At 32.2% G+C, this 14,366-nt stretch overlaps 1 protein-coding gene across 1 annotated transcript; it reads right to left on the reverse strand.

Moving 5' to 3' along the window:
* Window positions 1–4,379: 4,379 nt before the first annotated feature.
* On the reverse strand, window positions 4,380–10,453 carry LOC122499987 (activity-regulated cytoskeleton associated protein 2-like). The gene is made up of 2 exons (XM_043608614.1): window positions 10,375–10,453; window positions 4,380–4,870 (listed from the first exon to the last, which is right to left on the reverse strand). The coding sequence occupies exons 1-2, from the start codon at window positions 10,451–10,453 to the stop codon at window positions 4,380–4,382; spliced, it is 570 nt and encodes a 189-aa protein (XP_043464549.1).
* Between the last annotated feature and the right edge of the window lie 3,913 nt (window positions 10,454–14,366).

Below are 14,366 nucleotides of genomic sequence, written 5' to 3' on the forward strand. Positions count from 1 at the left end.
TATGATAGAAAACGTGATTGTGACTTTGTGACATTTGAAAGTAAATTTTTAAAGTCTTTGTTTTTTTGTTATATCTTTTTCAAAAATAGTTGTAAAAAATGGGTGTATATCAGGTTTTGAGCTTAGAAGATTTGTTTTTAAGGAACAATTAACAATTTTTGTCTAATACTTACGGTATTGATAAAAAATAACAAAATATTCAACAAACACCGCCGGGGTGTTTTAATAAGATAATCCTGTCAAGTTTAATTTCTTGTCATTTATACATAAATAAATACAAATGATAACCTTTTATTAAAAACAAGCTGGAGAATAGATTTTTTAAATAAATGTAATTTGCACTTCGCTACAACTTTTTAAAATTAAATAATTTCACGAAAATTGTTTAAAGATTAAGTTAAATATGTTCTATTTTCAATATTTTTTATTACAAATTGACAGTAGAAAGAAAAATTTCTCCAAAAAAATTGTTCTAGAAAAAATGTATGAGTGATATTGGGACGTATTTTTTTTAATTGAAAGCTGAGATGTTGGACTAAGTTTTCCACATGATAAAATTTTAAAAAGTTAAAATTTTAAAAAAACTCCCCAGGGGATTCTATAAAAGTCGCACCCATTGAGGAGTTAATGCCAGGGGAGTTAAATAAAGAGAGTTAAAACTTCACACCCAAATGCTAACTCCCCATGGAAAAAATAACTCGCGCGGGTGTTGAATGAAGGGAGTTAGAAATTAACTCTCTTTTGGAGTTGATTTTTAACTCGAAAAATTTAACTCCCAACTCCCGAGTCCGTTAACTCCCTAAATTTTTTACAGTGTAGCATTCTTTTCTGAATGAAATCAGCATGTGCATTGTGCAAAATTCTCTCACGGTATTCTAAGAGCACCACAAGTTTCCATAGCTCCCTCTGGTTCACAACAATATCAAGTAAGGGGTCTTCTCTTTGACGATATAAACGACCATCTAAAGCCTGCTAACAAGAAAACTTTAAAGGAAATTTCCCAACCAACGCCCTACGTTTTAAATACCAAGGGCCGGTAATCGTTTCAAATGCAGCCACTTCCTCCTCAGTTTCAAACATTCTCGATAACGCGTCTGGAACATGATGGTGTATTCCATGGCGATGCACTATATCGAAATTCCATTGCTGCAATTGAAGGGCCCATCTTGCTAATCTACCAGAAGGTTCCTTTAAATTTCTAAACCATCTGAGCGCGCTATGGTCCGTAATAACAGTGAATTTATAACCCTCGACATAAGGACGGAATTTTTTAATAGACCAAAGAAGGGCCAAACATTCATTCTCCGTATTTGTATAATTTTTTCCGCGGCGGCCAGGGCTTTACTAATAAATACAATGGGATGTTCACCATCTTCGGACTCTTGAGTCAAAACGGCTCCAATGGCAAAATCACTCGCGTCACATTGGATGGTAAAGAGCTTGGCAAAATCAGGTCGGGCTAAAACGGGCGCTGAACTCAGTTTAAGCTTTAATTCACGGAAACCTTACTCTTGTTCTGTTCCCCACTCCCAACTTCGATTCTTCTGAAGGAGTCTCAACAATGGGACCTTTAATTCACTGTCCCTAGGGATGAAACGCGAGTACCACCCAACCATGCCTAAAAATCTTCGAAGTTGTTTAATATTCTGGGGCGCTGGATAATTTAAAACAGGGGCAACTTTCTCCGGGTCGGGACGTAAACCTTCTCAATCCAAAACATTACCAAGGTAAGTCACTCTAGAGCAACCAAATTCGCATTTCGAGGAATTAACTACCAATCCTGCGAGAGGAAGCCTTATTAAAACGGTTCTCAACCATTTTATGTGTTCATCATAATCTTCTGTGACTATGATTATATCGTCCAAGTAACCGAAAACAACCGGGTCAAATTCTGGTCCGTTTGAACTGAAACAATCCTAGACCGGGTACCGAAAATGCTGTATATTGTTTTCTTTCCTCGGCCATCGGCACCTGATGGTATGCCATTTTTAAATCGATTTTAGAGATATACCGGGCCTTTTGGAGCTTATCCAAAATTCCGTCTATACTAAGGATCGGATAAGCATCTTTAATAGTCACTCCATTTAAATCCCTAAAATCGAAACATAACCTCAAAGAACCATCTCCCTTTTTAACTATTACTGGGGCTGTGCTCCACTCACTAAAAGCTCGTTTAATAATAATACCCTGCTCCATTAATTTTTTAACCTCCATTATTAACCAATGTAACATCATTGGTGACATTCTGCGCGGTCTGTGTTTAATAAGGGTAGAATCTGTGAGGGTAATAGTGTTCGGTAAAAGAGGTCACACCATGTTCCTGGCCTGCGGGCAATACTAACTCGTTAACGAGTTGTTGGACTTCTTGGCGCTGATCGTTACTTAATTCGCAAATTACTGCACATTCGGCAAAAATTTTTCCTTCCTGACTAGTTACTACTCTACTTGAAAACTCATGCCACTCCCGGCCATTTACTCTCCATAACCCCTTACCCAACTGCAAGTCCATGTCCATCTCTCTGCAAAAATCCACCCCTAAAATTAGATCCTGTGTCAAAGAATCTACTGCTCTGAATTCGAAAGACTGCAACGCCATCTACCGTTAACCACAATCTTAGTTTACCGAAGGTTTTGGTGGTTCCGCCTAATGCACTAGAAATAGTCGAGTCGACTTCCTCTAAGCGCTCTCTAAACTCATTTGCAAGGCGCGGTCCTACGGCAGAAATCGTCGCACCGGAGTCAAACAGGGCTAATTATGGTCGGTCTGCGATAAACACTTTCAAAAAGAATCTATTTTCATTACTACTGCCATCAATAATTTCCTCGTCTAGACTGGGCGATAACGCACTTGTTGCATTTTCCCCCTCCCTAAAAACAACTCACTACTTGTTTAAACAATTTATTAATGGTAATTTCTAATTTCTTTCTCGGTACACTTACAAGAATGCAGTTCTTTCTTAATTTTACAATTTGTTTACATAATTATGATAACAAAAGAAAGACACATATAAAAATCAAATTATTAATTTAACAAATTTGAAAAAAACTTCGTTTTTATGTGCGTTGTATAAAGGAGTTAATAAATAACTGCAAAAACTCACAGAGGAGGAGTTCAAGAAATTAAATTTTGTAATTTTTTTGAAAAACATGGATTGCCTAAGTAATTATTTTATTTTACTAAATAGGAAACAAATTCCTCTTTTTAAAACTATTTACGTTCCAAATTGTTAAATTTTTCTTTAAAAATTAATAAAATTCAGCCTAATCATAATTAAAAAAATTTTTTTAGAAAACATAAGAATAGTTATTTAAAAGAAAGAATATTTGAAGACTCTCAATTATTGTCCTTTATTTTCTAAGATATCCATAATAGCATTAAATTTAGATAATTTCAATTCGTCTGGCAAATTACGAAATGTATTAATTATAATTCTTTCAAATCCTGTCATTTTATTGCAGGCACTTTCTTTTTGTGCATCTAAAATATCAGTTAGTAATTTTTGTACATTCTGACCACAAAGAAGAATGTCCGTCAATGATTGAAAATCATTTTTCATTGTTACAAAAAACAATATCAGAGAATGTCTTGCATTTTATTTGGAAAAAAATTTAAATGAATATTTAGGCTGACTCGAGCACTAAATATTATTACGAAACATTGCTAAACGTAAGAAACACTCTTCAACAGCACTATCTACTCTCGGTGAATTTACGCCTGAAGGGAGGGTTGGACGGTCCCCCCCTTGCGCGTTTCCCAACAACTCCCGTATATAACTGCAATTATTGCAGTTGGAGAAAATCGAACCCGGATTTCCGCAAACCTGGCAGGAGACAATTACCTTTGGTTTATTAGGGCACTGGGAAGCATAATGGCCGACAGTTCTACAACTAAAACACAACACGGAAGGGCACTGCACTTCTTTGTGGCCAACCACGCCACACTTATTACAATTCCCTAAAAATGGCTCTACATTATTATTACTAACAGTATTGCGAGATCCCGCTCCTTGTTGTCGATTATTATTTAGGGAATTTGTCCTAACCATAACAACCTGAGGGGGGGGATTATTACTTAGTGACTGGGCAAGATTGGTAATCGGGATGGGCAATTGGGCTAGTCGGTCTGGAATAGAAAAAGGCTGATTTACCAACTTTCCCGCCACAACACCAGGCTGCCCTGCTGGAGCCGATATTACATTCACTTCAACTTTGAGTTCAGATTTTTTATTTTTGGACTTTTTACTTCTCTGTTTCTTCCTATTCGCATTTACATCTACGCCTACATTTTCCCCCTCACTATCCGACAACAAATTTTTTAACAGCGCGACCAATTTAGAACTTTTAACATTCAATTTAGGCGCTGCCATATAGAACAACATCTACTCTTTAGAGGGGGGAGAGACATAACGCTTGTCAATTTCCTTAATCCTTTCATATTCACGTAAATGTTTCTCCAAATCCAAAACAGTATTCACCGAATATGATGACACATAACACCTATACTCAGGGGTTAAACCACGATACGCTATTCTTAACATTTCAAAATCGGTCATCGGATTTCTAAAATGCTGGGTAATAGAACGCAAATTAAGGAGATATTCAGAAATTTTCTCTTCTTTTGCTTGCGTTCGGGACTTTAACTCGTCGTAAACGTCTTCGTCATCCACGGTTTCCAAAAATTCTCTCCTGAAATATTTTTTGAAATGTCCCCATGTTTTAATTTCACGCTTAACAACACGGTACCAATTGCTGGCTACTCCCTTCAATACGCTAGGCAAAGCGTGCAATAACTCACTATCACTAATCTCAATCCCCTCCTTACAATCCGTGAGAAGTGACAAAAATTCTTCCGGGTCCTCCTTGCCGGTGGCTGAGAAACGAATATCCCAATCTTTAAACAACTTAACCAACTCACGGTGGGTTTGAATAAAGTTCAACCCAAAGATGCTTGCGTATCAAAATTTCTTTATGATTTCTTTTCTAGGATAGCCCCTGATAATTTTGAGCCCAAAAAGAAAAAATCGCTTGGGCCGTTTTTGAAAAAACTCATTTTTTGATTTTTCGAAAATATCAATTAACTTTTTCTCTAAAAAAGTAAATAATAGTATGGTTTAATTATTATAGGTTTTTAATCAATTCAATTAACATAAGTAAATAGTCCCTAGGTGCTAAATATATGCATCAACTAAAACCCTAAAAAAATCTAAAAACATGAAAACCCAAAAAAAATTAAAGTTTTAGTTTTTGTGAAATAACTTTCTTCCAGTAAATCTAAAAATACTAAGTACTACTTATGGGTAAATTAAAGTGGACATAATTTTGAGAACATCCAAAGAAAGTAAATGTTTATAGCTTAATTAGAACCAAAGTTATAACCATCTGAAAATTATTACTCTTTTTCTTTTTATTTCTATAACATTAGATTTTTAATATATTTGGTATTACGATGTTATATTAATTAATAATTCGCACTTAAAATTAAAAAAAAGAATATCGATATTATTTTGAAATGAGAATCTTATTACAAGCGTCATATGTGTCATTTGTGATTTTCATAAAAATGTAAAAAAAGTTAATTATGTCGAAAACACACCAAAACTTAATGTAAATAAGCAACAAATTTGCTTGTGCTTTGGTAAAACAAAGAGAATGTTTCTGGTGATTAGACAAGGGAAACTGGAAATTATGGTAAAACAATTTTCATTATGCATTTTTGCGTGAGTTTTCGACATTATTAATTTTTTTACATTATTATGAAAATCACAAATGACATATATGACGCTTGTAATAAGATTCTCATTTCAAAATAATATTGATTTTTCTTTCTTAAATTTTCAATGCCAGTGATTAATTAATACAACATCGTTATAATAAAAATATTAAAAATGTAACGTTATAGAAATAAAAAGAAAATAATTTATTGTTGATAGATTTTTTATACTTTAATGGTCATAACTTCGACAGTTTTAAAGATAAATCATTGAATTTTTGCAATTTATAGATATTTTCGTAACCTTTAATTTTTGTGAGGATTTTTAACGGGTTAAAATTCAATGGAAGGGAGTAATTTTTAAGGGAAATTACTCATGAGAAAAAAATTTTTCTTCGAATTTTTTTGTTGCTTTTTTAAAATCCTAAATATCTCTAGAATAAAGGTTTAACATTTTAAGACAAAATTTAGCTCCCATCAAAAGTTATAGTACATCACACTACCGTCACACTGGCTCCACGCGCATGGCCAAAAAACATACCAATCTTTAAATCATGATATTCCTGTAAAAACTAATGTCAGAAACTTAACAAATCTACCGTTTGAGAGCTTATAATATTCTATGTTACATGATATACAATTCAAAATTTTAAGAAATTACACAAATATTTTAACAATCGACAAATTTTAAAAAGAAAATTGAGAAATTAAAGTTGAATATTTAATTTACTTAATTTGGTATGGTTTTTGACAATAAAAAGACTCGCGACGAACATGAAAAAGCTTTTTAGAAAGCTTATAACTTACTTTATTGACCTAAGATAGCAAATTAAAATTTGGTAAGATCTTATAAAAACCATTTAACAATAAATCTGAAAAAATCGTATTTAAACTTTAACTTTGTTTTTCTCAAAACGCTGTTTTTTTAAATCGGTTGCAGGGATTCTGAGTAAACGGATGGATGTTTCTGTCTAATTCTTTTTGCATATTGTTAAAAAATATGTTTTTATCCCACATGCACAAAAATGGCGCTTTTAGATAGCTGACGACAGGAAGTAAAGTCACTCATTTGTTCGACCATTTGAAAATCGCGTCCATTTTCTCCCATGTGCAAACATTACCGCTGATCCTATGCGTTATTTTTGCCCAAGGGAGAAAACGGCCGCCATTTTCTTATAAGTCGAACAAGTGACTGACTTTTATTCCCTGTCGTCTGCTATCTAAAATCGCCACTTTTGTGCATTAGGAATAAAAAATATCGTAATTAACATGGGAATAAAGGCACTCGTTCCGGTCTCGGGGCGCCCTCGACCTCCACTCGTGTCACAAAAATCACCGTAAACAAATGGCTGCCTTTTTACCCTTGTTGCTTAATATAATATTTTTAGTGGGTATACCTAAAAAATTTGAAAACAAAAATTTTTTAATACTTTTTTTTAATGAAAAATGTTGAGAAAAAAAGTCATTTTTTAATTTTCTTGTTGAAAGTAGTATGTACCATTTTTTTATTTTGATTTTTTAATCCTTTAAGGACCAAATGTACAAAAATTTTATCCGAACTTTGGGAGCAATTTTTATTATGAAAACGGATTGCTAAAAATTTTTCAATAGACATTTCTTAAAGCTCAGAAACCGCTCTTTCGAATGCTGCAATAACAAATATTGAAAATTTATAAATAAACAAATTACATACAGTTATTTAAAAAAAACACAATTTTTTAAAGATTTTTTTTTGAAAATCAAATTTTTTTTATTATTTATGGCGAAGGAATACGTCTTAAAGGTAAAAATATCGCGTCAAAAATGTCTAACCTAAAATGTTGTAAAATAAAAATTAAAAAAAAAACAAAATGGCGGATCAAAAATGGCGTTCAAAGTTGACTTTTTAATAAATAATATACAGCAAGTGCACATTTTTTTAAAAACCTCACAGATTCGCTTGAAACTGGTTACTCGGGGGTTTTTGGGGTCGCTGATTACGAATATGATAATAGTTTTCATAAATTCAAAATGGCGAATCCAATATGGCGGACATTTTTCAAAACCTCACAGATTCGCTTGAAACTGGTTACTCGGGGGTTTTTGGGGTCGCTGATTACAAATATGATAATAGTTTTTAAAAGTTCAAAATGGCGAATCCAATATGGCGGACACTTTTTTCAAAATTTCATCGGATTCGCTTGAAACTGGTTACTCGGGGGTTTTTAAGGTCGCTGATTACGAATATGATAATAGTTTTCAAAAATTCAAAATGGCGAATCTAATATGGCGGACACTTTTCAAAACTTCATCGGATTCGCTTGAAAATAATTATTCAGGGGTTTTTGGGATCTCTAATTACGAATATGATAGTAGTTTTCAAAAAATAAAAATTTCGGAGCATATACATTAATTTTTGTAATGTTTTACAGTAGTAACTTCAGAATTCCGTTAACTTTATTTTGTTGTAAAATATTTCAATTTTTATTAATTAATTATTTAATAATTCGAAAAAAGCGTCATTTTTTCGTTTTAGATATTGAAAGTACACATCTTAAGCTTTTTTTGGTACAAGAAAAAGAAAAAAAGGGTCCTTCTTGAAAGAAAAATCAAAAAAAAATTTATACAAAAAAAATATAGGTATATATTACTTGGTGGTTAATTAGTCATACATATTACTAACTACTGTGAAAATATTAGCCCGATCCAACAACTTGCAATTTTGACTTTGGTACACTCGATAAAATTTGCCCCTTAAACATAATTATTCTTTAATTATGAGGCTTCAAAGACAGACAAAACTCGATAATAACAAAGAACAGTTACTATTAGTAATATTATTATTAAGTTTAATATTACTATTATATTTTACACAAATTATTTGAAACCAAAAAGGGTTTAAATTTTTATAATTTCTAACCTGCATAATGTACATGCTCCGAGATTTTATTTTTTAAAATCTACTATCATATTCATAATCAGAGACCCCAAGAACCCCTCCTAATCAGTTTCAAGTGAATCCGATGAACTTTTAGAAAAAGTATCCGACATTTTGAATTAGCCATTTTGAATTTTTGAAAACTACTATCATATTCGTAATTAGAGACCCCAAGAACCCCCGAGTAACCAGTTTTAAGCGAATCCGATGAAATTTTGAAAAAAGTGACCGCCATATTGGATTCGCCATTTTGAATTTTTAAAAACTATTATCATATTTGTAATCAGCGACCCCAAAAACCCCCGAGTAACCAGTTTCAAGCAAATCTGTGAGGTTTTTAAAAAAATGTGCACTTGCTGTATATTATTTATTAAAAAGTCAACTTTGAACGCCATTTTTGATCCGCCATTTTGTTTTTTTTAATTTTTATTTTACAACATTTTAGGTTAGACATTTTTGACGCGATATTTTTACCTTTAAGACGTATTCCTTCGCTATAAATAATAAAAAAAATTTGATTTTCAAAAAAAAATCTTTAAAAAATTGTGTTTTTTTTAAATAACTGTATGTAATTTGTTTATTTATAAATATTCAATATTTGTTATTGCAGCATTCGAAAGAGCGGTTCCTGAGCTTTAAGAAATGTCTATTGAAAAATTTTTAGCAATCCGTTTTCATAATAAAAATTGCTCCCAAAGTTCGGATAAAATTTTTGTATATTTGGTCCTTAAAGGGTTAAGGTAATTTTAGGTATAACCACTAGATTAGTAGCTCAACTGCAAAAGTTCTTTTGGGTTGTTATTTTAGACCACTGGGGACGGCCCTAACCCTGCAACCACGGAACGCTTCAAAATAAAAGCATCGATTTTGACGCCCTCTGCAGCCTAAGATAATACAAAAAATATAATTTTTGTATTGTTTTTAATACTTTAAATAAAACTTTAATATGCAAAAGGGCTTTTTAACTTTTATAATAAAATAAACGAGAAAAAAAGTGTTGAATTTTGACATATTTTGCACACTTCTTATGAAGGAATTCCCTTAAAACCAACTTTCAAACGGTTTTTTAGATTTTTTACAGCATTTTAGTTGATGCATATTTTCAGCACCTAGGCTAGGGACCGTTTACTAATGTTAATTTAAGAGATTTAAATCTATAATTAAACCATATTATTATTTACTTTCTTAGAGAAAAAGTTAATTGATATTTTCAAAAAATCAAAAAATGAGTTTTTTCAAAAACGGCCCAAGCGATTTTTTTTGGACTCAAAATTATCAGGGGCCATCCTAGAAAAGAAATCAGAAAGAAATTTTGATACGCAAGCATCTTTGGGTTGAACTACATTCAAACCCACCGTGAACTTAAAACCCAAATCTCTAACCGGGGCCTGAGTAGAAACACTTGGGAAAGGATCCAACTCCTCATCCGAGGTGGGATTTCAATCCTGAGAACGAAAATCCATTTGTGATTTTACACTAATGCCTGACCCACACTCTAACGAAGGACGAATAGATGCCCTAGACTGCTCCGTGTTTGACAGCTGTTGTGCATAACTGCTCTCAAAATTAAATTGGGTCGGTTCGAACTGGCTTTGTTGGTCAATATAATTCTTGGTCAAAAATGAGGGCTTAGAGCGATTCTCATTTTCCTTAACTTGGGGATGAAACATCACCTGGCGCTGACTTGGGGCACTCGGTCTCGACAAAGGTACAGGCTCGAGTCCAACAAAAACTTTAGGTAACGTACCTGTATGAATAGGTACCTGATTCTCATAAATCGGCAACCCAACACCAACATTGGCCTGGTCTGGGCCAGGACTCATCATTGGGATTTGATTTGGGACACTACTCCCCCTTCAATCGAAGTTTTGGGGCTGCCTAATGCCTCCTGAGGGCGCGAAGGTCATCCTGGCTGCAACCGGGTTCAAACCCCACGAGCTAGCCACGCTATAGGGTAACGAAATACCAGAAAAGGGCATGGTCCAGGTCACGCTAGTAGTGCAAAAACTTGAAGTTCCCCCCGCGACGGTTGTCATAGGGAAAGAATTGGTCGTAGAACTAGTCACGGTCATAGTAGAAATCACAGGTGCATTATTTTGCCCTGTGTTGGTTATACTTGTTGGAACTGAATTATTTTTAGTGACCGGTATTTCTATTACCGTGCAATCCAAACCGGTGAACGAAACATTAACTGTGACACCACTGTTTAAATGTACCACTTCACGACTGCCTGGACTAAAACAACTTGCGTTATCATCCAAGGCTTCGACTAAAAAAATTTGTTTGGACTCGCCGGCATCGAAAGCTCCGATCCAAGGTACCGACAGCATTTCACCGAACAAAATACGACTACGTAAACGCAACAATCTTTCTCTAATTACCTGTATTGAACCCTTAGTACTCGCCCCTTGACTTTCTAATTCCAATATTAACTCTTCTATTGGAAGGGCCAGAATTTGTTCCCACAGGGTTTTAACCGATTCATGAACTAAAAGTTCATGCATATTTCTACGATATGACTCCATTGCTGGAAATGGTAACGCTTGCATTTATCCAACAATATAGTAACACATTAAAACCACAATCAAACGCAACACTAACAACAACCAGAAAAAAAACTTCAGACCGTTAAATTAACCTTCCTTCTGGAGAAAACTAAAAATTGAATTATCGTTATAAATACCACTAAATTCGTGATTACGAAAATATAAAATCAAAATTAATCCGTTTATAAAATAATATTTGACATTGCATTTGAACGACAAAACTAGGGTCAATAATAATACGGAACGTTTGTATTTACTTCAATGACAGAAAAATACGCACGCCGTAACTGCCGGCTCGCCCCACCAACACGAGTTACCGCCAAGAAAATTGCGCGGGCTCTACACCGCGTCCCCGCGCCACACAAAAAAACCGATAACCGTCAATTTTCATACACTCATCACTACCATGGAAATTAAATTTCACATAGGCTTTTTGCCTATGTGAAATTTAATTTAAAGATTTAAAGATTTAAAGATTTTTTTTTATTTTTTTTAAAGATTATAACAATTTGGTTAAAATTATAGACACACTATAAACACCGATTAAACTGAAATGGTCTTGGTCTAGGGCTTAACTCGAACTTTGGGGCTGGTCTTGGTCAATAAAAGACCAGAATAAGGACAACACAAAAAAACGGACTTTAAACACTTAATTCGTTCAATTCGAAATCTCAGCGTGGCCCCACGTTGGGCGCCAATTTGTAAGGGTAATTTTTAAAGGTTTAAAAATTATAATTTAAAATATTGATTGCATGAAAAACCCAAACTTGTAACAAAACCGAATCACAGAAATCCCAAATTAATAAATCTCAAAGGGGGGGAGAAACTGAGACAAAAATCCTGATGCTGGATCTCCAATTGCGAATTGTAAATTGGCCAAACTCACAAACCTTGTCCTCTTGTCTCTCTCGAAATTCAAACTCCAACGGTAGACCAAACCACGAAACCAACAAACTCCGACAAAAAATAAATCCAGGGTCATAATTTCTCAAACGGATCATCTAAAGCTAAAAAATTTTCTTTTTGAACCAAAATAGTTTTTTTTGACTCTTAATATTGTTAAGAAGTACTGCTTAATTAACAAATTTTCTTCTCGAGTTCAACTTAACGGATTTTAAAATTAAAATATGGGTTTTTTCGTCTTAAATTGCACTATTTGAATATATTTTTTGTTTTTAAATTTTTTTTTATAATTTTTTATATAATTTGTTTATAAAATGTTAATAAACAAATATGTTCTTCACGTCCTAACAAAAAAATTAAAATTGTATTCTATTCCTTAAATGTCTCCGAGTGTAAAACCGTTTCGAAAAAAATGAGCCTCAATTAAAAAAAAAGTTATTAATTAAAAACTGCAGCTGTGTAGAGCTTTATATGACGATAAACTCGCCCCGCGCACATTGGCATTTTTTACAATTTACTGTTTAAAATTGTGTGGAACCTACGAATTTTTTCGGATTTTCATGGACTTGGTCTTCAATTAAAGGGAATCAAAATTCTAAAAGATCCCTCTAAACTAATTTTTGAATTTTAAATTGTTTTTATTTTTTTTTGTTATTCAAAGTTAACAATTTACAATATTTTTAGAAAAAATCATGTTTATTTTTTTATTTTTTCATTGCAGATAATTGGAATCAATTGAAATTAGTCCAACATGACCACCAGACAAATAATAATGTATAATACAATTTATTTAAATTGTTGCAAACAATGTTAATTAACAAATAGACATTTTTTTGTAAAAAAAATTTTTTTTTGCAGACAAATTTATGTTTATTTAAGTAATCTATGTCGATTTCGATATAAAATTGTTTTAAATTTAATAATTACCATTGTTAACCACCAGATAAATAATGTATAATACAATTTATTTAAACTGTTGCAAATAATGTTAATTAACAAATAGATAACTAAGGTTCTGTTTTATAAAGAAAAATTTTTTTTGCAGACAAATTTATGTTTTTTTTAGTAATCTATGTCGATTTTAGTAAAAAATGATTTTAAATTTAAACATTATTATTGTTATTGACAATTATTATGAACAATAATCAAGTTTCTTTGACATTTGTAAACATTTTAGGCATTTTTTAAACATAAAATGTTAATATATGGGCAATTCTCTGGAACCTTTAACTTTTGATTTGAAAAAAAAATTTACTAGCACATTAATAAAAATTTGTATATAAATTAAAATTAGCATTTAGAATTTATTTTTGCAGTTAAAAATGTAATATTTCGAAGGTCTCATATATTTTTATTCTTTTTTAATAAGACGATTTTTTAAAGGTTAAAATCTATTGTTTTCGATTGTTTTAGATTTAAATATTTTGGTTGTCTTTACTTTTTTATAATATTTATTATTTATTTTTTAATATTCTCTATTAGAGTTATATTAAATTTAAATTAAATTGGTCAAATTTAAATATTTTAATAAAAATTAGTGAACTTAATTATTATTTATTTATTTAAGAAATTTCGCCTCTAGGATCCATATATATTATTAATAATAGAAGATGTCAGATGGTATCAGAAAGAAATAATGATGACGTTTTTCCTTTCTAGCATCTTTATTATTTTAGTAGCCAACGTTTCGGCCTCTAATCGAGAGCCATCATCAGGGCTTTTTTGATGTTATAAAGAATATTTAAGAAATTTTTAAAAAAACGTAGAAAACAATAATAATAAAAGAAAGAGTGAGAGAGAAGAAAGATGATGTGTGTTGATTATTTGCAGGCTTCTTTGATGATCTCAATGGATTCGGAATTATATTAGATGAAGATGTTGTTTATCCAATTTGTAGATAAATTTTCGATCCTTTTTTTCTCGGAAAATAATGAATTTAAGAAATTTCGCCTCTAGGATCCATATATATTATTAATAATAGAAGATGTCAGATGGTATCAGAAAGAAATAATGATGACGTTTTTCCTTTCTAGCATCTTTATTATTTTAGTAGCCAACGTTTCGGCCTCTAATCGAGAGCCATCATCAGGGCTTTTTTGATGTTATAAAGAATATTTAAGAAATTTTTAAAAAAACGTAGAAAACAATAATAATAAAAGAAAGAGTGAGAGAGAAGAAAGATGATGTGTGTTGATTATTTGCAGGCTTCTTTGATGATCTCAATGGATTCGGAATTATATTAGATGAAGATGTTGTTTATCCAATTTGTAGATAAATTTTCGATCCTTTT

This window comes from Leptopilina heterotoma, unplaced genomic scaffold (assembly GCF_015476425.1).
Source record: "Leptopilina heterotoma isolate Lh14 unplaced genomic scaffold, ASM1547642v1 Lhet_180, whole genome shotgun sequence".
In the NCBI taxonomy this organism is placed as follows: Eukaryota; Metazoa; Arthropoda; class Insecta; order Hymenoptera; family Figitidae; genus Leptopilina; species Leptopilina heterotoma.